This window comes from Thrips palmi, unplaced genomic scaffold (assembly GCF_012932325.1).
Source record: "Thrips palmi isolate BJ-2018 unplaced genomic scaffold, TpBJ-2018v1 HiC_scaffold_8, whole genome shotgun sequence".
Taxonomy (NCBI): Eukaryota; Metazoa; Arthropoda; class Insecta; order Thysanoptera; family Thripidae; genus Thrips; species Thrips palmi.
The window spans coordinates 381,089-406,719 of NW_023144635.1; the positions used below are offsets into that span (position 1 = coordinate 381,089).

At 61.0% G+C, this 25,631-nt stretch overlaps 1 protein-coding gene across 1 annotated transcript; it reads right to left on the reverse strand.

Annotated features, from left to right (window-relative positions):
* Positions 1-2,020: 2,020 nt before the first annotated feature.
* LOC117653599 (neuroligin-4, X-linked-like) lies at positions 2,021-24,589 on the reverse strand. Its single transcript, XM_034399392.1, has 3 exons — positions 24,222-24,589; positions 3,121-3,276; positions 2,021-2,448 (listed from the first exon to the last, which is right to left on the reverse strand). Exons 1-3 carry the CDS (start codon positions 24,529-24,531, stop codon positions 2,129-2,131), a joined length of 786 nt encoding a protein of 261 aa, XP_034255283.1. The 5' UTR covers positions 24,532-24,589; the 3' UTR covers positions 2,021-2,128.
* Positions 24,590-25,631: the final 1,042 nt, after the last annotated feature.

The following is a 25,631-nucleotide window of genomic DNA, read 5'->3' on the forward strand; positions in this document are numbered from 1 at the left end:
AAACACTTGTCGCTGCCAACTTCAAATCAAAACAAGAGAGGACCAACTACCAACCTCCAATTAAAAACTATCAATCTACAATTAAATGAACTTTAATTCTTCAAAGAATTATTAGCTAAACCCAGAAAGAAGAAGAAGAAAATGAAGATGATGACGTCTCCCTGACCCCACCGCAGCGAGTCACCCCTTCGTGACTCTGACGGCTGCTGTCCTGTCAACCGGCCCCCTGGCCCCCTGCTACCCTGAGGATAGGCCACCATCCTCACACCGAAGAGAGCCACCGTGCTGTTGCCTACCCGCACGGCGCCATAAAGAAAACTTTAGTTATGTATCCTTTAAAATGCTATCATGCTCCTATAATCTCTTCCTTTTTTTCAAATCATTTTATTTTCTAAAAAAAAAAAATGTTTAAAGTAAAAAAAAAAAACTAACAAATTGTAAAACACTGCATCATGCACCAAAGATACCTCAAGAGACAACAAAACAGCATGATTTTTTTGTGACAAATTTTTACACTTCCCCGTTTTGGCCCGTATTGTGAACTAAAAAACCCCCCAATAAATCCTGTTATAAACTAAAAAACTCTCTCTCTCTCTCTCTCTCTCTCTCTCTCTCTCTCTCAGACTCTTCAAAGGGCGTCCCTCCCGCAGGCGGTGCGATGGAGACGGAGCGACGAAACACTTTTCGAAATCACGCTGTGCGCGTTGTCCTTTTATTCGAGTGTGCGATCGCGGGTCCACAAGGGCATGGCGCCGTAATAATCAGAGGGCTGTCACGGCCGTGCTCTCTGTCTCTCTCTCTCTGTCTCTCTCTCTCTCTCTCTGTCTCTCTCTCTCTCTCTCTCTCCCTCCCACTCACCGCCCCCTGTGTCTCTGTCTCGCCCCCTACCCTCCTACCCCGCCCTCCTACCCCTCCCTCCCCCTGTCCCCGGAGACACCGCGTCACGGCTCGGCACGGCGCGTTGTCCGCCGACCCGCCCCCCTTGCTGTTCCGCGCTGCGGCCGACTGCTGCAGCGCGCGCTGCTCCACGCTGGTCGACCTGTCGGAGTCCGTCATCCAGCACGGCGACACGGCCATCGAGGACAACGGACAACGACAGTCCCCGCGGCGCTGTTAAAAAGTAAAAACCCAGCAAAGGGCGGCGTCCGTGTCCACCATGATTCTCTCCTACTTCCACCCACTTCTCTTTTCTTCGCCTCTTTTTCTCTGTCGCCCCCCCCCCCCTCCCCCTCCTCACTCGTACACCGCGGTAATGGAGTTTATCATGTCAGTCCGGCGCTGTGATTGCAAAGAACCGAAACAAAGAAACAAACACAGAGAGAGAGAGAGAGAGAGAGAGAGAGAGAGAGAGAGAGAGGAGCGTTTCGTTCCGTATCATCCGCGCACCTGCCAGCGGCAACCCTGCTGCCCTGCCGCAGCCCCGCACGGCGCGGCGGGCAAGCGCGGCGGACGGTAAGGTGACAGGGCAACGCGTGCCGTCCGCAGCGTTTGTGGCGCGGGGCGGGGCGGGGCTGGGCGGGGCTGGGCGGGGCTGGCCGAGAGGGACGAGGAAAGCTTTTTGCGCTGTCATCTGCGCTCAGAGTCATGCCACCGCACGCCTCGCCGCACCCCGCCCCACCCCGCCCCGCCCCGCCCCACCCCGCCACGCCACGCCGTGGTCACGCTATATACCTCCCACACGTCACAACGGAAGCCCAGCAGCAGCAGCAGCGCGCACGCCACTTGCAACGCGATACTATACGTGCCGCACGTGCGGCACGTGCACACTGCAACGGCGGGAAAAAGAGAACAAGACCAGTGAAAAAAAAAACAGATAAAAACAAAAACACGACAGACTCCCCCGGACGAGATTGGCGATTTGCAGGGCGCGCCACTCGTAAACAGAAACAGCTCGCCGAGCTCGCACTCCGTGTTCGTTCGCGTCGACAACTCTTGCGACCAACTTCAAAGTGCTCACAAAAAAAATGAAGCAAAAAAAGAATCAATTACTGCTCATTAAAAAATGGAGTGTCAAATATAAAACCACACACACACACACACGCACACACACACACGCACACACACACACGCACACACACACACACACACACACACACACACACACATGAACTGCTTGCTAAAAACACTGCTAATCCGAGTGTGGACCAAAGTCGACGCCACAAGGCACCAAAAATAAGGAGAATCTTGACGAAAAGACCTTCGGCGTTGAGCGCGCTGCTCGAAAGTGGAACGCGGAGGGAGCCTCACCTGGCGTGACGGTGGGGGACATCATGAGGAAGTGGATGCAGGCGGCGCCGGTGCCGTGGCCCATGAGCGTCACGTTGCGCGGGTCACCGCCGAACAGGGCCACGTTCTGCTGCAGCCAGTGCAGCGCCGCCATCTGGTCCATGAGGCCGTAGTTGGCGACGCGCGCCCTCGTGCCGGGCGACGGGTTGGCGTTCAGGAAGCCTGCAACCAGGAGGGGGACCATGAGCATCACCACCGGCGGGATCTGGAGCGGCGCACAGTGGGCCAGAAGACCGGTGGAGGCGGCCAAAGTTCTGGACGCGCTTGGAGCTCGAGAGTCACTGAACAGGACTCGAACCGAACGTGTGACCCCATCAATGGATTCCTGGTTCGGAGAGCAATCTATTGGTGGGGTCACATGTTCGGTTCGAGTCCCATTTAGCGACTCTGGAGCTCAAAACACGTCTAGACGTCGCCACCGGTGAGGTGTGGCTTCTGGGAGGCAGGAGCGCCCGACGAGCAGCGGGTAGGCCACCCGGTGCGCAGCCGAGCCTAGCGGGCGTGCCTACCACCGCAGGGGCTTCACCAAGCGCCCGACGAGCGACGGATAGGCCACCCGCCAGACAGCCGTGTCCAGCGGGCCAGCCTAACGACGCACCGCAGGCGCTACTTGACATTGAAAATGAATGAAAGAGTCTAGATCAATGCCATAATTTTATCGAATTGAAAAGAAATATGGAGTTCGAATTGTCATACATTTGTGTATGACGGTTTTCCGGTCATACTTTTTGTATCACCGATAAACGGTTAGATGTCTCACCCTTCGATCAGTGTAAAGAAACACCGAGTACCAATTGAAAATTTTGGCAGGCCGCTGGCGGAGGCGGTACGTACCCAGGATGCCGAGGCGGTAGTTGAGCGTGACGACCACCACGTCCGCGTAGCTGGCCAGCACGCTGCCGTCGTACGCGGCGCCCGAGTTCCAGGAGAAGGACTCGCCGTGGATGTACACCATGACGGGCCGCGTGGGCTGCACGTCCGAGGAGCCGGCTGGAAAGAGAGAAGAACACGGCGTCGTTAATGAGTCGTTGTCGGGACAAGGGCCCTGGGGCCCCGGGGGCGACGCCGCGACGCCCTGCGCGGGGCCCCGCGGGGGGCGCACGAGGAAGACCTGCAGAGGAACGCGGTTCGTGGGCACGTTTCTGTGTGTGTGTGTGTGTGCATGTGTGTGTGCATGCGTGTGTGCACGCGCGTGTTTCTTTATTTATTCGTTTATTGTGTTTGTGTGAGTATGTGGGTGCGTGTGCGTGCGTGTGTGTTTGAATGTGATAGAAGGAGGAAAAGGGGACGGCGCGGGCAGCCCTCCAGCGATCTAACCTCTCTAACAAGCATTTGTATGACCGCGCGATGAGCGCTCCCAAGCTAGCGCCCCTGAATGCACACAGACCGTGTGTGTGTGTGCGCGTCTGTGTGTGCCAGTGTGCAAGGGCGCGCTGGTGGCGGGAGTGCGGTGCTGTGTGTTACTTTAAAATATGAAAATGTTATCATGAGGAGGGGCCCGCAAAGGGGGCTGGCAAGAGGCGCGCGCCCCCTGCGTGTGAGAGAGACGGCGAGATAGGGTGAGGGCAAGAGGGGCGAAGCGCAGGGCAGTGCATCACTTGTTTTGTGAGCGTCCGTGTGTGTGTGTGTGTGTGTGTGTGTGTGTGTGTGTGTGTGTGTGTGTTTGTAAAGGGAAAGTGGCCTCGGCCTCCACAACCGCACTAGGAAGGCCGGGGGGGGGGGGGCACTGTGTGAAAGAAATGATACCTGCTGCTTGCTCTTGGGAAGGCCAACATGTGGGAGACCAGCAAATCATGCAGCAGGGCACAAAGGAGGGAGAGAGAGGGAGAGCGACGTGAAGGTGAGTGCGAGAGGGCGCGCCGCGCCGTGTCTACATGTTTTGCAGCAGCGTTGCGCGGCAAAGAAATCCGATGAAAATTTCACGAGACGCGTGTGCTGAGCGCGCTGAGCCGGCTACTTTGTTGTTTCATTCGAGCGCTCTCCGGGGCTCGGGTCACTCGCGACGCGCGTCGACGCCGGCGCGCTCTCTTTCATGTCCCGCCCAAACAGGGACGGTCCTCCCGGTACCTGTGGCACCACGGCGGCATCGGGCGCGGCGGGGCGTGGCGGGGTGCTCGTTCGAGGACGGCCGGCAACACGGCCTTTCCATTATGCAACCCGCGTTAAAGAAACGACCAAGTAAAGCAAAACGACACGGGCGTTGACGGCGGAGGGACTGTTCGTTAGTCGCGCGGGTCACGACCTTACGGAGCCCTTTGTCCAGTTTACGGCCCTCCTTGGCCTGCGGACCGACTCCGAGAGGCCTCGCCTTGTCTCTCTCGCGTCTCACGGCACGGGACGTCCCACGAGCGCGAGAGAGACAGAGCGACGAGAGCGACTCTGGGAGGCAGCCTGCTGCGCAGCGGTGCGAAGCACATGGCGCCCTCTTTACGCGCGCCTAGAAGCAGACACAGAGGGAGACAGGGCCACACAGTGGGCCAGAAGACCGGTGGACCCAGTCAAAATTCTAAAAGCGTTTTGAGCTTCAGAGTCGCTAAACAGGCCTCGAACCGAACGTGTGACCCCACCAATGGATTGCTCTCCGAACGAGGAATCCATTGGTGGGGTCACACGTTCGGTTCGAGCCCTGTTTAGCGACTCTGGAGCTCAAAACGCGTCTAGAGTTTTGTCCGCCTTCACGGTTCTTCTGGCCCACTGTGGGCCGGCCAGGCCGGGCCGGGGCCGCCGGGAGATGGCCGCTGGCTGGTTCGTCATATTTGTCAGTTTCACTCTCGGGATCTGAGAATCCAATATGCCCGCACAGCTGCACGGCACGGCCAGGCACGGCTCGGCCCGGCACGCGGGCCGCGCGATGCGGCGCCACTTGTCCGCCACTCGCCGCTCACTCCGCCTTGGCCCGCCAGCTGTTGGCGCCAGCCGGGGGACGCCGAGGACGACGAGGACGACGAGGACGACGCGGCGCGCGCCGGAATAAGCCGTATTTGTGAAGGGAGACAAAAAAAAAACAAATTCTGCGCCGTCGAGAGAGCGACACTTTCCGTTGAGTGAGTTATGAACTTGGAAAAACATAATAAACCGAGTCTGGCCTCCTGACGCCGCGTCGCGCGCCACGCCGCACTGCGCCGAAAACTACGGCCAGCTGCGTTCCCCGGCGAGGAGAAGCTGAGTGAGGACGGGGCGGGGGCGCCAGCACGGGGACGCTGCGGTGCCGCGGCGAGCAGACCTGCCGTATTTTGATCTCTAAAAGCAGCCGAAATCAGCGCGGAGATGGAATCGAAGTCAAGGTGGACCGGCGGGGTGCATTGGATTACGGAGTTGGGAGAGGGACGCCGCGACACGGTTCGAAGGAGCGCGGTGGGGGTCGCTCGAAGAACAAGAGGGGGGTCCAGGACATGGCCCGGGACACGGTCCAGGAGGAAATGCAGCAGCTCGGCGGCAGCCCTTTCTTGCACTCGTCCCAGAGTCTGGAGTGTGCAGTGGCCGGCACTCAACACCACGACAGGGCAGCAGCAGCAGAGCCCCCGGACCCCCCGGGGCGGTGAGCACTTCTCTCCGGTATGAACCCGCGCGGAGCACTGCGCAGCACTGCGCGCGACAAGTCGTCTCTCTCGCACTCGTGCGTCTGCACTCGGCAGCGGACGAGGCTGTCGCCGCTACGTCTGGTCTGGTGCCAGGGCGGCAGGGCAGTTGTTGAGGTGCAGACGACGGCGGCGGCCTGTTCGTTTCGCCTTCAGGTCTCGCGTATAGTGCGTTCCATACAAAGGCCGCTGCAAGCGGAAAAGTCGCGGACCGAACAACGGCGGTGCACAGTGGGCCAGAAGACTGGTGGAGGCGGACAAAACTCTAGACGCGTTTTGAGCTTCAGAGTCGCTAAACAGGCCTCGAACCGAACGTGTGACCCCACCAATGGATTGCTCTCCGAACGAGGAATCCATTGGTGGTGTCACACGTCCGGTTCGAGTCCCATTTAGCGACTCTGGAGCTCGAAACGCGTCTAGAATTTTGTCCGCCTCCACCGGTTGGCCCACTGTGCGCTGTCTCCCTTGCTCTTGTGACGCGTACCGCGCGGGTGCGAGAGGGACACAGCGACGGGATCGGCACCGCAACGAAGGCCGAGACGCGGCCACACCGGAAGGCCGGAAGGTTCCCGCCCCGCCGCCCCTCGCCGCCGTGCTGCTTTAATTAATGCCCCGAAAAAAAAACACAAGATTTATCTCGAGGAGAGTTTGATAAATTTGGCGCCGCGGTCTGACGCAGATTTTGACGGATAGCCGGTCGGCGAGTGCGGCGCGGCGCGGCGGCCCCGCCCCTCCACCCTGTCTCTTGGCCGGCAGGGCGGGCCAGCCGATAGCACCCGCATGCAGAACAATCAGGCAAGGGAAAAAAACAAGAAAAACAAGGAGAGAAACGAGGAAAATCCGAGGCGCGGCCGGGGATTGAACCCCCGCCCGCCGAATCGGTCGAGAGGGGATTTCCGAGGGGAACACACGTAGGCCACGCGGACCGCCACGCGAGCGCGATGCTTCACCGCGTTATTCCGTGTTTTTTTTTTGTCCCGTTTTTTTCCGCCTTTTATAACCACACAGTGGCCATTCTGACGCGCGGCGCGGGAATGCTGCGGACACGCCGCGCGACACGCAGCAAGCGTCACGGCACAATGCACGCCGGGAATGCTGCGGACACGCCGCGCGACACGCAGCAAGCGTCACGGCACAATGCACGCCGGGAATGCTGCGGACACGCCGCGCGACACGCAGCAAGCGTCACGGCACAATGCACGCCGGGAATGCTGCGGACACGCCGCGCGACACGCAGCAAGCGTCACGGCACAATGCACGCCGGGAATGCTGCGGACACGCCGCGCGACACGCAGCAAGCGTCACGGCACAATGCACGCCGGGAATGCTGCGGACACGCCGCGCGACACGCAGCAAGCGTCACGGCACAATGCACGCCGGGAATGCTGCGGACACGCCGCGCGACACGCAGCAAGCGTCACGGCACAATGCACGCCGGGAATGCTGCGGACACGCCGCGCGACACGCAGCAAGCGTCACGGCACAATGCACGCCGGGAATGCTGCGGACACGCCGCGCGACACGCAGCAAGCGTCACGGCACAATGCACGCCGGGAATGCTGCGGACACGCCGCGCGACACGCAGCAAGCGTCACGGCACAATGCACGCCGGGAATGCTGCGGACACGCCGCGCGACACGCAGCAAGCGTCACGGCACAATGCACGCCGGGAATGCTGCGGACACGCCGCGCGACACGCAGCAAGCGTCACGGCACAATGCACGCCGGGAATGCTGCGGACACGCCGCGCGACACGCAGCAAGCGTCACGGCACAATGCACGCCGAGATGAATGAGCTGTACACCGCAAAAAAAAGAGGAACACGTGACGAGCCGCTCGCATTCAAGCACGGCGGCCCGGCACGTCGCAGCGCGCCGCTCTTCCGCGGGTTCAACTCCCAGTGACGGGCGCGGACCAGCTTTCCGCCGCTGATTTTTTGGGTGGGATTTAGCGCGGCGCGACTAGTGCTACACACGGAGGGAAGTCCTGCCCCGAAACAAAAGGCCTGTTAGTGGAAGGTCCAAAGACCACCCAGCCGTTGAGGGAGTACGGTATACCGCCTTGGATTGGACGCAGTGGCTAAAGTCAGTCAAAATAACCATTCCTGAAAATCAGCGATCAATTTTTTCAAAACAGCATCTACGACCCCAGCAGCGCCGCTCGGCCGGCCGCGGCGGCGGCGCCATGCAGTAGTACTACAGCGGCAAGGCCCGGCAACGCCCCACCAGAGCCAACCTAGTTAAAGGCAGTTGCCTTCATGGCCTGCCGCGAACGGTCCTGCAAATAATTATCATGGCTCATGGAGCGCGGTCGGGAGGTGCCTCGGGCGATTACGCCCCCCCCCCCCTTCCCGATACCCCAGCTAATGCGCGGCCAACGATTATCCGCCGGCACTGTCAGCAGCGCGGCCAGGTAGAGCAGCAAAGCGACCGGATTCGCCTGCGCCGGCCGATACAACGCGGAAAAGGTTGTTACTTGGGATTATTTCATTATTTTCCGGTGTGTCCGTCCTGCCTCTGACGCCCGTCCGTCCGAGGGCGCCCGGCCGGCCTCGTGCCTCCCGGGGGTCTCTCCATCATGCCCTTTTGGGCCCGCTGGGGGTGGTGCGGCCGGGGCGGCCGGGCGGCAGGGCGGCCGGGGGCCTGGGCCAGGGCCTGCCCGGCCACGTCACTCAATTAATTCTTCGGCCCCACCGGGTATTACACTGGTAGCTTGCCATGCTGTCACAGCTGGGCGGGCACACAATCACGCGTGGCTTGCCCGGCCTTCACCGACACGGTGCGCATCACGGACTCTCACCATGCACCAGCATGCCTTCCCGACCCACATGGCAAGCATTCCCGAAGAGGGTTTCCATCATAGCTTCCATTATGAAGTGCAAGACTTTTACTGGTCCAGCATGGTTTTCAGGGACTTGCCCCGAGACCCTTCCGGACATCCGACCGTGGCGCCCTCCCTGGAGCATGGGCTGCTTCATGACCTGCGTCACGACCACCTCGCAGTGCACCGCTGCACCTGTTATTGCAGGTACTTGCGATCCGCCCCGACCCCGAGTCCCCCGAGCACCACTCCGGTCAACGCAACGAGAGGCAGCTGTCGCGCGGTGCGGGCTGGGCGGGGCAGGGAGGGGCTGCGACGCTGCGACGCACCGGGACAGCGAGGGGGAGCGCTCCAAGGAGGAGACACAGGGGGCGATTCCAGTCCCCCCTCCCCCCGCGACGGCCACCTGCAGCGGGTAAAATGCCCGCGCCCGGGAATGGCTGCCTTAATGGGGCGGGGGTGTTTTTGCCCCGACACGGTTATGGTCTGGCCTCGTTTCATGTTGATTGTTCCTCGGGGCGGGCCACGGCAGTCCCTTCACTCCTCTCACTAGAGATCGTCCCTTTTACTCGGTTCGGCCGGGGTGGGGGGTCGAGTCGCCGCGTTCAAGTTGCCGTCCAATGTATCAACAATGCACTTGGCGCGACTTGGCAGCACTTACGCCGAAACCGCCCCGCGCGCCCTAATAGAGCGCCTCATGAAAATGGAGGGACGCCAACTTCATTCATGGCGGTGCGCTCCGACGGCCAGCGGCAGTTGGTGGTGGTAGCGGCGGCGGTAGCGGTGGCGGTAGCGGTGGCGGTAGCGGTAGCGGTAGCGGTAGCGGCGGCGGTAGCGGTGGCGGTAGCGGCGGCGGTAGCGGTGGCGGTAGCGGCGGCGGTAGCGGCGGCGGTAGCGGTGGCGGTAGCGGCGGCGGTAGCGGTGGCGGTAGCGGCCGCGGTGGCGGCGGTGGTAGCGATGGCGGTAGCGGCCGCGGCGGTAGCATCGGCGCAGAAAGGAAGGCTGACTATAATTCAGGCTCGCTGACCAGTCGGCCTGACGGGGCGGGCGTGGGCCTCGAGGCCTCCGGCTCGGCCGGCCCATACAAGATTCAAAGACAAACAGGGGCGCGCGGAGCGGGTGCGGCGGCCGCGGCGTCGCCGGCTCAGGACGCCGTCGTCGCGCGGCTCAGACGCGCCACCGCCACACGTGCGCGGCTGCGCGGCCCTGCTTGGCCTGCTCGGCATGCAGCCCACGCGCTGATCGTCTGGCGGGGCGTCATATTTTCACTCGGCTGCCGCCGCCAGGGCCGCCGCCGCCAGGGCCGCCGCCGCCGGCTGCACTTACCAGCCACTCGGGACGTCACTTCTTGCGCCGCCCCCTCCGCCGCCTTTCATGAACCAACTTCTTCCGCGCGAACGCAGCGCGCGCGGCGCGGCGGCGGACGGAGGAGGAGTGTTTTTGCCGGCAGTTTGAGAGGGCCGTGAAGGCGCGGCGCGAATATGCGTGGAAGGGGGAGGGGGGCGCTCGGCAAGATTGCACGCCGAGCAAGGGTCACGGAGCAGGGCGACATGACAAACAATTACCGAGCGGGGTAGGCCGCTCCCCCGGCCGGCTCGCTGTCTCTCTCGCACCGCGGCGAACCGCGCCCCGGGAGTGCGAGAGAGAGAGAGAGAGAGAGACAGGTGGCGTGTTTGCAGGCAAGGCGTCGACAGCACGACGAGTCGGCACGGAATCCTCTTCGAGGAGCAGAACGGACTCAGTCGGCGAAAGGCGAACGCGCGAACGCCGAGGCGGGTGCATTCGAGCGCGGCGTGGCGCTGCCGTCAGGATCGGCCATGCAAACGAATTAAGCCGATGAAACGGCGGGGCGCTGTTTGGCGTTTCCGGCCGGCAGTTACACTGGCTTCGCAATGCTTCGCAATGCTTCGCAACGCCTCGCAATAATGGCGTCGGATTATCACGGTGTGTGCGGCCGTGCCAGTGTGCGAGCGGCACGGGCTGGACGAGCTTGTCGTGCTGCGGAGCGCAGCAGCGGCGGCTCATTCCGAGAGTTGTTTTCGCCAGTCTGTCTCTCTCCCACCCACACGGGACGCCCCTCGCGCTCGAGAGGCAGCGCGACGACTCTCGCAATCAGTCTGCAGCGCGTGGCGCGGCGCGGCGTCCACTCGGACCGTGCATTTCACTGTGGCAGGCCCCGCCCCGCCCCGCCCCTTCAGCCCCATCCGGCGTATCACTGCGATACGAAACCTATAAACCGCCAACGTCACCTGCATGGCAGATGCGTGGAGTGATATCATCACCAGGCGGGGCGTGCCGAGCCGAGCCGGGCCGAGCCGAGCCGGGCCGGGCCGAGCCGGGCCGGGCCGAGCCGAGCCGGGCCGAGCCGAGCCGGGCCGAGCCGAGCCGGGCCGAGCCGAGCCGGGCCGAGCCGGACCGAGCCGAGCCGAGCCGGGCCGAGCCGAGCCGGGCCGAGCCGAGCCGGGCCGAGCCGAGCCGGGCCGAGCCGGGCCGAGCCGAGCCGGGCCGAGCCGGGCCGAGCCGAGCCGGGCCGAGCCGAGCCGGGCCGGGCCGAGCCGAGCCGGGCCGAGCCGGGCAGAGCCGAGCCGAGCCGAGCCGGACACGGGGCTGCAGCAGTGCGCTGCATTGTGGTCCACGTCCAATTCATGGCACACTGGCCGATAGCCGCGTGCGACGTGGGCCGACACGGGACGTAAAGCATGCATGGGGCGGGGCGGGGCGGGGTGGGGTGGGGTGGGGCGATTCGCTGCGGTTGACCTGGACGCGCTCCAGCGAAGCATCGCGACGGCAATTGCTGCCTTCCTTCAAGGTTGACCGCCACCATGGTTTTTATACGTTCATAGAACCTTCGCACCGACCAAACAAAATGTTTACTTTCAAATACTATACCTATTTAGTTGTTTAGTTAGTAACCAACGAATGACGAATAGTTAGGGAGGGAGTGCCGGGACAGAGTAGTACATCCCCCTGCTGCCTACTGCAGAGATCTCGACATCCATTGGACGAGGATCTCACGCTCAGATTTTCGTGTTTGGTTGAAACTTCTGGTCTTACTCTCCTTAACCCGAATGCTTTCCTTCCCCGACTCTGCCCCGGGAGCCACGGCCTGCGACATGCTTGTCCTACATCTGCTGCAGGCGGCCGGAGTGTCCCACTACGGCGACAGGCCCATGCAAATGAGACGAACCTGGCCCGGGCCCACCCACCTGCCCGGGCACACTGGGGAGCCCAGCCGCCCCAGTGGGGGCCCGGCCATAAGCCCGGCACCACAAATAATCGCAGCAGCGCGCTGCACTGTTAGTGGAACCGCCGCCGGAGACGGTGTCGCTGGGTGTCGGTATGAAGTGATAAACTTGCCCGCTGCACGGCCCGACCCGGAATCTAGGCCAGCCAATAGACGTCGCCCCCCTTTACAAACCCTCCCCCTTTTCCTGCGGCCCAAACTCCCCCTCCACGACACGACGACGCTGCCGGATGCTGCCGCAGCTTCAGCTCACGCCGCCGCTCCCCGCCAAGCACTTCTTAATACGCGGCGCTGCCAGTGCCGTGCCGCCGTGGTGCTGCTGCACTATCATCCACTCCTGCGCGCCGCGCGCCGTAAACCACGGCCCGACTTGGCACCAAATTAATGAATTTCATAACGTGCCTTGCGCGCGGCGGCCTCGCCTCGCCACGGCCTTGTCGTCGACGCCCACGCGCGTCGTGTCCTGTTGCACGTGGCGCGCTGTCCTGGGGGGCGGCCTCTGCGGTGGTGGTGGTGCACAGTGGGCCAGAAAACCGGCGGGGCGGTCAAAATCGCGAACGGGTTTTGAGCTGCAGAGTCGCTAAATGGGACTCGAACCGGACGTGTTACCCCACCAATGGATTGCTCTCCGAACGAGGAGGTGGGGTCAAACGTTCGATTCGAGTCCTGTTTAGCGAGCACCGGTGTAGAAGACGACGACGACGACGACGACGACGAAGAAGACGAAGAAGACGAAGAAGAAGAAGAAGAAGAAGAAGAAGAAGAAGAAGAAGAAGAAGAAGAAGAAGAAGAAGAAGAAGAAGAAGAAGAAGAAGCAGAAGAAGAAGAAGAAGAAGAAGAAGAAGAAGAAGAAGAAGAAGAAGAAGAAGAAGAAGAAGAAGCAGAAGAAGAAGAAGAAGAAGAAGAAGAAGAAGAAGAAGAAGAAGAAGAAATGGATGATAAAGCGGGCGGGAAAATCAAAGCGACAGACTCAAGTGGCTGGATTTATGGCGCGGGACGAGTCGCTGTTTGCGCAGTGCGTTTGCATTTCGGTCGGTTAAGTAGCCGAGCCGCCTCGGGGGGGAACGGGGAAAGAGAGAGCGAGAGAGAGAGAGAGAGAGGGGGGGGGGCATCATTTTGCTGACGGGCCGCGAATCCGCGCGCGTCCTCCTCGTCCCATCAATAGCGGCGTTATTTTTTAGCGCGGCCAGCCTTCGCCCCGAGGCATGGCACTGCCGGGGCACTGCAGGGCAGGGGGGGGGACATTGTAAAATAGCAGCCGGGGGGGGGGGGGGGGGCACGCTCTAGGCCGCGCTGACTCGGCGCCCCAGTCCGCCGAGCCGAGCTCCAGACTCCAGCGCGATTGCCGCAGGTCAAGACGGAACGTCCCCACAGGTGTTCAGCAGCGCCCCGCCGCCCCGTTGACTGTCGGTTGTTGAAACTTGGAAAGAACGGATTTCGGGACGTGGGGGAACTTCCAGTGCGCATACGTGATTCGCGGCACTCGTTACAGTATTCCCCTGCTGGATTAGAGGCGCTTTTCGCTCACAATGTGGAGGAGTGCGCGACTGCGCGCCGCGTTGCCGCGTTCCGTTTGCCTCGCCCGCTTTTAGCATATTACGCGCGCGAGCCGCGGCGCAGCGAGGGGAAAAAGTGGAGAAAAGGGCCGAAAAAGGGAAAAAGGAGAGGAACTTGATTTAACCCCCTCGGCAGGAAGCGCGCACTCCACGGCTAATTCGGCCGAACGCTCTGCGCACCGCGGACGCCACCGCATCCGCAGCGGCCGCAGCGGCCCAGCACACTGAGAGTCGTTTTCGTCGCTCTGTCTCTCTCGCACTCACGGGGCGTCCCGTCTAGGTGCGAGAGAGACAGAGCGACGACTCTCAGTCTGCGGGCGCGTGCGGAGCGACGCCCTCCACGGGCACGGCGAGGAGCAGCCTCGGCGCAGCGCTGCAGCCGCCCCGGACGCGGCCGCCGCACGCACACGGCGCGGCAGGCAGGGCGGCCAGCCTCGCCAGGGCCGCCGCGGCGGTGGTCGGTGTGAAATATTGAAGCAGGCCGAGTTCCAGCCCCAACCCCGCCCCCAGCCGGCCCCGGCCGCCTCCAGCCGCCCCCGCCGCCCCCGGCGTGCTGCGGAGGCGAGGGGCAGCTTATCTATCAGCAGCCCGGACGGGCAGCCGCGCAGCCAGCCAGCCAGCCAGCCCGTTCCGACGGCCAGGATTAAGGTGCGCGAGCGAGCGGCGCAGACAAAAATCAGCGCCAGAGAAACACCACCTCGGAGGGGAGGCCCCTTACCGCTGCCGCGCTGCCAAGCCCCGGACGGGGCCGTCGTATTAAAAACAAAACCAGGGCCTTGGAACACGTAGTGTACGAGAAATCGCCAGCGGCCTCCACTACCCCCACCCCCCTTTCCCCCCACCACACACACACAAAGAAAGGCAGAGAGAGAGAGAGAGAGAGAGAGAGAGAGAGAGAGAGAGAGAGAGAGAGAGAGAGAGAGAGAGAGAGAGAGAGAGAGAGAGAGAGAGAGAGAGAGAGAGAGAGAGATCGGAGCGATACAAGTTGCACCACTCCTTTCCGCCAATGTGGCCAGGCCAGCCAGCGCCGCCGCGGCCAAGGCGCCAGACCAACTAATCTTTGCACTGCATTACTTCGCCCCAGTTTCGGCGGGCGCGCTGTGCGGCGTGCGCTGCTCGTGCTCTGGCACGGGGGCCTCATATCTGGTCCGATTGGGCCGCGGTGTAGCGGCGTAGCAGAACCCCGCCATGCCACCGCGGCCCCGGCCAGCACGGCGAGCACACGACGCGGCCTCGGCCCGTAATTGCAGCAGAGACGCCAAGGTCGTCCTAAATTGCACTTTTTCCGCGCCACCGCCCTCCTGCTCCAGATCCCAGCTCCGCGCCAAGTTTAACGCGGCCGTCGTAATGAATGACGAGTCACGGCACGACCGCCCCACCCCGCCTCACCCCGCCCCGCCTCACCCCGCCCCGCCTCACCCCGCCCCGCCTCACCCCGCCTGACCCCGCCCCACCTCGCCCCGCCACGCGGAAATTTGCCAGAGTGTGCCGCCGCCGCCACCCGCACCCCGCAATATAACGCATCACGGGTGCGCTATGATCGAGTTTCAATTTGCGTCGGACGGTGGCGGGGGCGGCGCGGGGGGCGGCGGCAGTACAGTGTGGTGGTTGCAGTGGCGACGGGGGCCTCCGCTGACGGATCACCGGACCAAATTGGCGCGCCAAAGTGAGCTATGGGCCGCAGCGGGCCGCAGCCACTGCACGGCCGGGGGGACGCTGGTTCGACACGCGCTGCAGGAGGAAACTTGAAGTGTCTGTTTTTGTACTGCGGCGACTTTTAGGCACCAAGTACACGGAAGAGATTAAATCTCGGGCATTTGCGAAGGTCAGGTCGAGGGGTGAATCACTCAGCGTTCTGGTGTACACATGAGTACATGAGTACGGGTGAGTACACCTTGCTTTACTCATAAATTTCACAATTTTAAACGTTGTGAGGCTTTATTTAGCGTTTTTAACGGCACTCAACGTTAAATCGGTCGAGAAAGTAGTACATTTTCCCCTTTTTAAACTTGTGAGTACACTGAGTACGGGCAAATTTGTACACATGAGTACACTAGTGATTCACCCCTCGGGTCAGGTACATCTGAAAAAACAAGTCGTCGTTTGCATTTTGTGTAAACGTGTCTCTTTCTTTCTTTTTTTTTCTTTCTCTCTTTCTTTCTTTCTTTCTTTCTTTCTTGTTTCAGTAAGTTGACCAATTGTTCAACGTGTGCGCTGTTCGCAGTTTAAAATGATTTCTTCTAGTTTTTGCCAGTGGCTCCAGACGACGGAAGAGGGAAGGGCCCTACATCACGCTCCACGGGGTGTTCCGGGACCCCGTTCCTCCCCGTGAGTATGCAGGTCCCACCACTCGTCGGCGGGTTTACGGGGAAACACCCTTTCCGGGGCGGCAGCGAAGTCACGGTCGGAAAAATGATTCGCGGTGCGAAATCATGTACTCGGAACCGCGCGCGGCGGTGGCATTTAATGGTGTACACTCGCGCACGTGTACAGCCTGCACACCTTTTTCCGGAAAACCTCGTCAGAGGCCTCACCGCTGTCCGCCGCCGCTCTGTAGACTGATTCAGAGAGTCGTTTTCGTCGCTTTCTCTGTCTCTCTCGCACTCAAGGGGGGCCACGCACAGGTGCGAGAGAAACAGAGCAAACGACTCTTTGAATCAGTGCTGGACGCTCGGCGCGGCGCGTTTGCGACGCGCAAACAGGACTCGCGCAAATAGCGGCCTGCCTGACCTTCGCAACCACAATGGCGGCGAGGTGGAAAGAATGGCTGGGCAGCCAGACGGACGGGAGGTGGTTTCAGCAGGTGCGGATCCAGGAGGGCAATTTTAGTTAGGTTTTGAAAGGCTTTTATTTTTTAGGGACATCGTCCCCCCTGAAACATAGGCCGCAAGTCGCATTAAGGCAGGCAACTCTCGCAACATCGCCCCACCCGAACCCGTCTCTAAATCCACCCTTGGGTTTTAAGAACCTCGGGACACGGAGGCGACTGCCTGCCTGCCATGAGGCTTTTTGCAGCGTGGTCCAGTCGGGTCCAATCATGAAACTACACGAGTTGAAAAGACAAGCACGCAAACGGAACACGAATACAGCACACACGCGGCAAGCGTTTAGCGAAAGGAAGCAAAACAGGGAGGCAGAGAGAGCCACACAAACAAAGCGACAGGAAAGAGCGAAAAAAACGAAAGATGAGGGGGATAAAAGCGAGAGCAAATGGGGCGTGAGTGACCGGTCAAACTGTTTGCCTGCAAATGCTGCATCGGTATGCGCTGGTCAAACAGGGAGGGGGGGACGGCGAATGCGGATACCACGTTACCCTCGGCAATGGAATAGTATTTTCGATTCCGCCACAAAAAAAAATCCGCAATGCGGCCAAAAAGTGATAAAAATTAGTACATCGAAGTAACACAACATTGAAAGGAACCAAAAAAATTGGTCGTCTTTTGCCGTGCGGGACAGCGGTGGCGGTCGCAAAGCGACCCCAGCGACCCTGGCGGGTCGGGCGGGGGCGGGACCGGGTCTGGCGGGACCGGGTCAGGCGGGACCGGGTCGGGCGGCCTAAACGGCCCCGGGCGCAAACCCGGCCGCACCTGCTGCATCCAATTATAAACCCTATCGGGCGGCATCTATCGGGAAAACGTTTCGCCAGCCCCCCCCCCCCCCCCCCCCCCCCCCAACCCCACCGGTCCGGGACGGTCAACACGAATCACGGCGAGGAACACGGCCGCACGGCAGCGCGGCACAGAGGAGCAGCTCGGGCGGAAGCAATCCCGGGTGCGTTTCGAGCTCTCGATGCTCCGATGCCTCCATGGCGCTTCAATCAGACGCGCGAGGCGGCCGATGGCTTGCCGATGGCTTGCCATGGCTTGCTGGTGGCTTCCAACGGGTAATTCATTGGTCCCGCATCTGTTTTGACTCGTATCCAGACGCGGATCCAGTTTTTTCGGGGGGGAGGGGGGGCAACGGGGCGATAGACCCTTCCCCCTCCCCTTTTTTGCTCCTGCATAGCCACCTGAAAGGGAGGCAAACAGCCACACTTTACCCCTAGGCAACATAAAGTGCTATACTTTCCTGCTCCCTGAGGCCAGATTTGGATCCGCCACTGTCCGAGTGTCATAAACGCTGCACCACCTAAAGCAGCCCCGACTACCTCGGCCTCCTCCTTCCACCCACCCGACGCCGAGGGACGCCTGAGGGGAACCAAACCAACTCGCTGTCAATACTCCGCGCGCCGAGCGGGGGCCCGTCCGATTAGCATTGAGAGTCTCTGGCGCGCGGAGTGGCGACGGCTGCGACAGCCAACAACAACAACAACAACAACAACAACGACAACAACAAGAGAAATGCAGCGGGTGCGTGATTCGACGTGTGGCCCTGGCGCCGCCACGGCGGGGCGAGGCGTGTCCGATGCGGTCTGACGTCGCGGTGCCAATTTGCTGGACGGACAGGGGGATCGCCGACGCGACCACCACACCGCCAACCCCCGCGCCAGCCAGCGTGCGTTCTCATATTGGCATTGGCACACGGCGCCGACACATTGCGGTACATCCGGCAGCGTGTTAGTGTGTGTGTGTGTGTGTGTGTGTGTGTGTGTCGGTGTGTGTGAGTGCAATTTAGACCCGCTCGCGCGCCCTTTCAAATCTTTCCGCCTGCGACCCTCTGTTTCTGTTTTGTTTAGATTGTTGTCGATGTTTTTCTTGTTGTTTTTTTTTCACCGGAACTTGGCCCTCCCCCCTCCAAGTGAGGATGACAGTAAAACGGAAAGGCCCTCGCGCAGTGACACAGTGAGGAAATCCATCGGGTGCTGTTGTTGTTGTTGTTGTTGCTGCTCCCCTCGGTGTGCAAAACAACGGACCAACAACAACACCAACAACAACAAAACAACAACAAGAAGGAGGTTGAACGTGCTGTGAGACCCACCCACACCCACCTTGAAGGGCCCATTACATGTAACGAGCAGCCGAGACGAGCACTCGGCCGAGGCAGCGGGGCGGGGTGGGGCGGGGTGGGGCGGGGTGGGGCGGGGTGGGGCGGGGTGGGGCGGGCCGGGGCGGGGCGGGCGGAGCTGGCCGGCCGGGCGACGTCATTAGTGGCGCTGTGGATTATTTTAGGGCAACCGTCATATTTTTCAAGGTGCCCCACCCCGCCCCGCCCCACCCCGCTCTGCCATCCGCCGCGCCCCACCCCACCCCGCGCCCGGGAAAGGCCTCGACCTACTAACAGCCGCGCGTCACAATAATTGCGTAAGTATTTTATTTTTAGAAATTTCCTATTTCAGACCTTCCCTTTTTTCAGGAGTTTTCTGGAAACGACGGCGGTGGATACAGTGGCAGCGCGGGGCCCCGAAAAGCAGAAGAGAAAGTCGGGAAAAAATGGCCGGCGGCGGTGATAAAGGTCACGGTTTTCATTCACGGCGAGGAGATGAAACTCTAATCTGGAAAAGGGGGGCAGGGGGGCCGCGAGGGGGGCAGGGCAGCAAAGTGAGGAGAACTCTAATCGGGATATCGTCGTCGTCGTCGCCGTGCCGCCCGTCCCAGGGCTCGTCCTGCAGCACCCAAAGTCCTGCACGACGGAATTCATCACGGCCTCCGAGGCATAGTGGGCCAGCAGACCGGTGCAGGCGGTCACAATCGCGGACGCGTTTCGAGCTCCAGAGTCGCTAAATGGGACTCGAACCGAACGTGTGACCCCACCAACGGACTGCTCTCCGAACGCGTAATCCATTGGTGTGGTCACACGTTCGGTTCGCACTGAGAATGAAAGAGTCATGATCATGACTAAAATTTTGGGTGAGGAATTCTTTATTACCCAAATTTGGGTGAGGAAATTTTCCTCGCCCAAATTTGGGTGAGGAAAGTTTCCTCACCCAAATTTGGGTCATAATACCATGGAGCTATATAGGCATCTAATACACCCTTCCTCACCCAAAATTGGGCGAGGAAGCTTTCCTCGCCCAAATTTGGGTGAGAAAGTAAACCTCGCCCAAAATTGGGTATTGATCATGACTTTTTCATTCTCAGTGCGGTTAGCGACTCTGCAGCTCAAAACGCGTTTGTCTTTCAGCCGCCTCCACCGGTCTTCTGGCCCACTGTGCCTCCGAGGCCCTGCCCCTGGCGTGCCCTGGTGGAGGCCGAGGCCCGGCGGTGCGGGAGCGAAATTTAACGACAGCGTCTGGGACTAATTAAGGGAGACGCCACACTCGGACGGGGACTCCGGTCCGGGACTCCCTGGACACGCGCCAAGACACTGTGCCGCCGCTCCTACGACTTCGCGCGCCGATTTATGTAATTAATTTCCAAGGAGACAAAAATACTGACAAAAAAGGGGGGGAAACGGTGGGTGGAAAAAAAGTGGCGGGGCGAGCCGGCGAGAGAAAACAATGTGACAGCAACAATAATACAATCGATAGATAACGAAAGTTGGAGAAAAGGCGGCCAGGGGCGGCTAGGGCGGGGCAGGGCCGGCAGGGCCGCGGGGAGATGATTTATATCCCAATGGAAGTAGTCAAAGCCCACGGCGCGCCGTGGCGGTGCCATCTGTTTTTGTAATTCCCCCTCCCCGCCTCTTCGCCGTGCTTCTCGCGGCACAATTGCTATCAATTTCAAGTTGAGCGTCATCGAACTCGAGACAGCGGCGCCACTCCTGCTGGTTCACTGCTGTGTCGCGCCAGCCGTCGAGCCTTCCATTCAATTAGAGCAAATTCGGCGCAGGCCGGGCAAGGCGCTGCGGAGCGAGACAGACAGACATTCCTTTCTGGTGGCGGCCCCAGCTCGCTCGGATCAGAAATAATAATATCAGCGAGGCCAGCCAGCAGCCCACACAGGCAGCGGTAAAAGTTTCCGCTGTTTCCTCTGCCGGCGTCTTGGAGGTCTTCAATATCCTTTTCCAATCCGTCCGTGGCTGCCGTTGCTGGCATTGCTGGCATTGCCGCACCGTTCGTTCTTCGTTCCAGGAGCTCGGGCCAATCCGACGCGATAGGCAAACTCCGAGTGGACCGCTGTTGCGGCGATATCACGAATCCCCGTACTGCCTGCCTGCCTGCCTGCCTGGCTGCCTGCCTGGCTGCCTGCCTGCCTGGCTGTCTGCCTGGCTGCCTGCCTGGCTCTCCAGGCCCTTTGGAAAGAAGCGGGAAGCCCTTTGGAGTCTGGGCTAGGCAGCCAGACTGGGCCGACGGTTGAGGCCAGGGACTGATGAGCTTACATAGACCAGCCTTGTATTTTGTTGGCGGATCCCTCTCCCCGTCGGGGGGCCCCGGCCGTGCCTCGCCCCGTGCCGCCCTGCCGTCGGGTTCGGCGGGTTTGGCTGGCTCGGGTTGGCCGGCCCGGACGCTGCGGCCGCCTCCAAGGTTCGTGAGCTGAATATATTGGCACAAGCTTGGCGACCGCTGCCGCATCTTGCTCAGTCACTCACAGTGTGGCGGGGGGAGGTGGAAGCGCGTCACGGATACACGAAAATCGCGGCTGCAGTCTTCATCTTTGGTCTGCACCCACAAAAACGTTTCCTCGATTCGATAAAATTTAGATACAAAGGATTTACTTTCTTAGAATCAGGAAAGACTTTCTCTGAATAAAACATGGCGCCTTCCGTCCTGAAAAATTCTTCCCTCAACCTTAAGTTTAAATAAAACATTTCTTTGCAACTACACTGTGAAAACTGTTTCTGGTTTTCCCAGGAACTCCCTCCCTGGGAATCGCCTGTACCTTCACCATTGGCCTCCTGGGAAAACCGGGATCCGTTTCTACCGTGTAATTTAAAGAAATTCCCGTCGAAGAGTCAGATAAAAGGTTTTTCTGGCGAGTGCTTGCTGTGCCAATCGGCGAGTTTCAATATCCGAAACGACGAGGGTTAGCAGCGACTGTGCCGCGGCGCGCGCGGAACAAGGTTTAAACTTTTTGAAAGGACCCAAATTGGAACTTTTTAAGTCATTATCAAAGCGGCGCGTGGTCCGCGCCGTGACTGTGCCCGAGAGTTGGAGGGAAGGATTATTGAATGACCGTTTGGAATGTTTGCAGAGAGCCACGACGAGGGGGAATTAATACCGGTCTGTGTCTGAGTGCGGCGGTGTGTGTGTGTGTGTGTGTGTGTGTTTGTGTGTGTGTGTGTGTGTGTGGGTGGGTGTGTGTAGGTGTGTGTAGGTGTGTGTGTGGGGTGTGGGGGGGGGGTGTATGTGTGTGTGTGTAAGTGTAGGTGTGTGTGTGTGTGGGTGGGTGGGTGGGTGGGTGTGTGTGTGTGGGTGTGATAGGGGCGGGTCCCTGTGTGTAGCACTCACCCGCAGAGAGCACAGTGCCGATGGATGAGCCACTGACCCCGAGCCCCGCCGGTCAACCTGGCATGGCGTGGTCCTCTCTCCAGGGGAATGGAGGCGAGAGCGTTGGCGAGAGCGCGCGGATAGCGAAACCCCCGCCGAAGTAACGAAGTAACGCGGCGGACGAGCCAACGAATATCGAGATTTACGACAGCGCGGTTTTTAAAAGCGCGCGCGCGTCGCATTCGCATCAAAGGAACCTCAGGCGAATGAGAAACTGCGCGCATGTGTGTGTGTGTGTGTGTGTGTGTGTGTGAGTGTGTGTGTGTTTGTGTGAGTGTGTGTGTGTTTGTGTTAGTGAGGGAGTGAATGCATCCCCACAGGTGTGGACCGGACCAGCATCGGACGGAATCAATTCTTTAACGTCGCCCATAACATCGGCGACGAGCCGCACGGACATGAGTAGGTATGAATGGCGGCTCCGACGCCCTCCGCGCCGCGCCGCTTTACGAATCAAATATTGAAGCGGACCGTCATCGCGAGTCGGCATTCCTCCGCGGACACACTGTCTGTCTCTCTCTCTCTCTCTCTCTCTCTCTCTCTCTCTCTCTCTCTCTCTCTCTCTCTCTCTCTCTCTCTCTCACTCGCACGCCGCGACGCGCGAGCGCATAGATGGAAAAAGCGGCCGTTGGACGTCGGCGCTGCACACGCCCGCCTCGCAATAACCAATATTTCAAGCTTTGGATGAAAGCCTCCGCATTCAGAGAGCCAGGCAGACTAGATTACGGCATTGTTCGCGGAGGGCCGGCAGGGCCGGCAGGGCCGCGCGGCTGCACACAAGGGCCGAGCAAAAAAGGGGAAAGGTCGTTAACGCCCTCGACACCTTAAGTTACTCATTAAGGGCGCGAGGGACTGCAAGGGACTGGGAGGCACACGGGAAGTTTGCCGCATTAACGGCACCCTTTCTCGGTCGGCGGCATAGCATAGCAGTCGATTTGGCGCCCCTCTGGCTGCGTCCTGTCGCGCGACCCCGCGCCACAGTGGATTTGCCAGAGGACCGGTGGAGGCGACCTAAAGTCTAGACGCGTTTTGAGCTCCAGAGCTCGACAGGACTCAAACCGAGCGTGTGACCCGAGGTGTGACCCCACCAATAGATTCCTCGTTCGGAGAGCAATCCATCGGTGGGGTCACACGCTTGATTTGGGTCTTGTTTAGCGACTCTGGATCTCAAAACACGTCCGGGATTGGGGCCGCCTCCACCGGTCTTCTGGCCCACTGTGCTCTGGGTGCGAGAGAGACATGCGGCCTTTCTAATGCCGGCTAGCAGCGACCACGTGACCACGCACACGACACTCGGCCGGAATTGGAATTCATTCCCCGGCAAGTTTGTTTGGCGATAAATCCAGGGAGGAAGGGCGGCTTGACTGGCGGGGCAAACGGGCAAACGCAGAACAAAGTACTTGTATCCTCCGCACGTCGTGGCGGGGCGGGGCGGGGCGGGGCGGGGCGGGGCGGGGTACGGAGCCGACCGGCGCATACATCATATCTCCACGCCTCTCTGGCTTTCCTGACCCCTGTCAACCGACGTGGTGTGCAAAGCAGTGCCGAGGAAGCCACCCCGCCCCGAGCCGCACAGCGCCGCACAGCGCCGCACAGTGGGCGGAAGGGCCCCGCGCGAGGCTAGCGGCGCCCTGTGACGCCCCGTGGCGCCCTGCGCGAGGCTAGGCCCCTCTCCCTTTGGCGGCGCGGCCCTCCACGTCCGGCCCAGCGCCAGCGTGCCAGCCTGCTATCTGCGAGGCAAAGCGTGGCAAAGCGTGGCAAAGCGTGGCAAAGCGTGGCAAGCCCTGACGGCGGGCGCCGGGCCCCGGGCCCCGGACCGCCCCGCGCCGCCCCGCGCCGCCCCGCGCCGGGCTGACGGACGGCTGAATGGCGAGCCCCGCATGCACCCTCGTCGGCCTCGTCGCCGTGTGTACACGTCTCACACACACACTGTCGCGGCCCGGGTGTTGTGCGGCTAGTTTTATGCATAGTGGCCCGGCATCAAGCGCGCCTGTGTGAGTACTCTCTCTCTCTCTCTCTCTCTCTCTCTCTCTCTCTCTCTCTCTCTCTCTCTCTGAGTCTGTGTGTGTGTGTGTGTGTGACGAGGGTGGCAGAGCGGCAGCGACCTCATTGCGACACGACTACAAGTTTGCCGAATCGCCAATACCAAACCATTAATGCGGTTTGTCTGAACAAACACACACTCACACACACACACTCAGGCACGCACGCGCAAACACACACACACTCATGTTGTGTGTACTTGGCACCCCGCGCCAGTGCATCTGGGTCAACACCGCCAGACTTCCTAAGCACTAATTTGCTACCCTTGATTCGATATCGACCAAAACCGTGTAGCTCTTGTGCAATGAACACAGCCTGTGGAATTAGGTTCATGCACTATGTGGCAAAAGTCGAACAATAGACATGCTCTTTCGGTCTCGCAGGCCACTCACCTTGCGCCGGCGTGTAGATGTTGAGGTAGAGGCAGTCCTCGCTCTGGGAGCGCAGGAAGGGCATCAGCCTCCGCAGCTGCAGCAGCCGGCCCCGCGGCATCTTCTCCATGGCGGCGGTCTCGTTGGCCAGGTCGGGGACGCGCTGCGGACAGGCCGGGCGCACGCGGTCCGCGAAGCGCACCTCGTCCCAGGGACTGGGCGCGCGCGTGGGGCTGAAGCGGTTGCCGCCGACGGGCGGCGTGGCGTACGGTACGCCCAGGAAGGCCTCGACGGGCTGCAGGGACTTCTGGCCGGCGCCCGCGCCGTCCATGGACAGGATGAGTCCCTGCAGGGGGCCGGAGCGCGTATGCACCACGCGGGGGCTGCGCAGTGCGGGGCCGCCGGGCAGCATGCCGTCGGGGTGGTGGCTGCCGGGGTCCGGCTCGGGGACGGGGTTGGGGTGCGGCGACGCCTCCGGCACGGCCTCCGGCACGGCCTCGGGCACGGCCTCGGGCACGGCGTCCGGCTCCGCCATCGGGCCGTGCATGCCGCCATGCTGCCCCTGGGGCTCCGCGGCGGCCTGCTGCGGCCCCGCACTGCTCTCGGCCTCGGCCACGGCCCGGGCCACCAGCACCAGCACGGTCCACAGGAGCATCATCCGCATCGCCACTGTGGAGGGGTGGCCTCTCCCTCCACCTCGGCCTGCCACGGCCCCGGCCACCGCGCCGGCCACCTCATGCTGGCCTGGAACAAACAGAAACAAACATGTTAATGGTTTTCACACAATCGGCAGCTCCTTTTTTCTCAGCAGTCCGCCGCGTTGCGGCCGGCCGCACACAAAGAGTCCCGCCATCCGGGTCGTCCACGCGCCGACGACCCATCAATGATACAGAGAGCGCTCTCGCGGTGCCGCGGAACGCCCCGCCCCGCCCCGCCGCACCCCGCCGCACCCCGCCTCGCCCCACCCACGGAGCTCAGCCAGCAGCACAGCCCACACGTGCACAAACACATTATTCAAGACGCGTCTGCGCGCCGCTTTATACCAGCAGCAAGTGCAACACACACACACACACACACACACACACACACACACACACATACATACATACATACACACACACACACGCACGCCGGCGTCCTTCTTTCCCATTTCCTGCCTGATGTAAATTTACTGCCATTGTGGTCGCGAATCAAGGCGGGGGTCAGTACCCTCCCAGTGCCCCGCAAGCAGGTAGTATTTATCATCCACGGACCACAAAGCAGCGGCGGCACGGGGTATCGCCCACGACGCTACCCCGCGCCTTGGCCGAGTCACCGGCCGCATTCCGACTCTCTCTCTCTCTCTCTCTCTCTCTCTCTCTATCTCTCTCTCTGTGTGTGTATGTGTCTCTGTCTCTCTCTCTGTCTGTCTCTCTCTCTCTCTCTCTCTCT

Excerpts from the sequence above, each read along its gene's own strand:
- LOC117653599 (XM_034399392.1), bottom strand. The coding sequence starts at position 24,531 with ATGGACGGCGCGGGCGCCGGCCAGAAGTCCCTGCAGCCCGTCGAGGCC. Across the intron at positions 3,277-24,221 it reads CATCTACACGCCGGCGCAAG|CCGGCTCCTCGGACGTGCAG; the intron begins GTGAGTGGCCTG and ends CTCTCTTTCCAG. Across the intron at positions 2,449-3,120 it reads CTACCGCCTCGGCATCCTGG|GCTTCCTGAACGCCAACCCG; the intron begins GTACGTACCGCC and ends TCCTGGTTGCAG.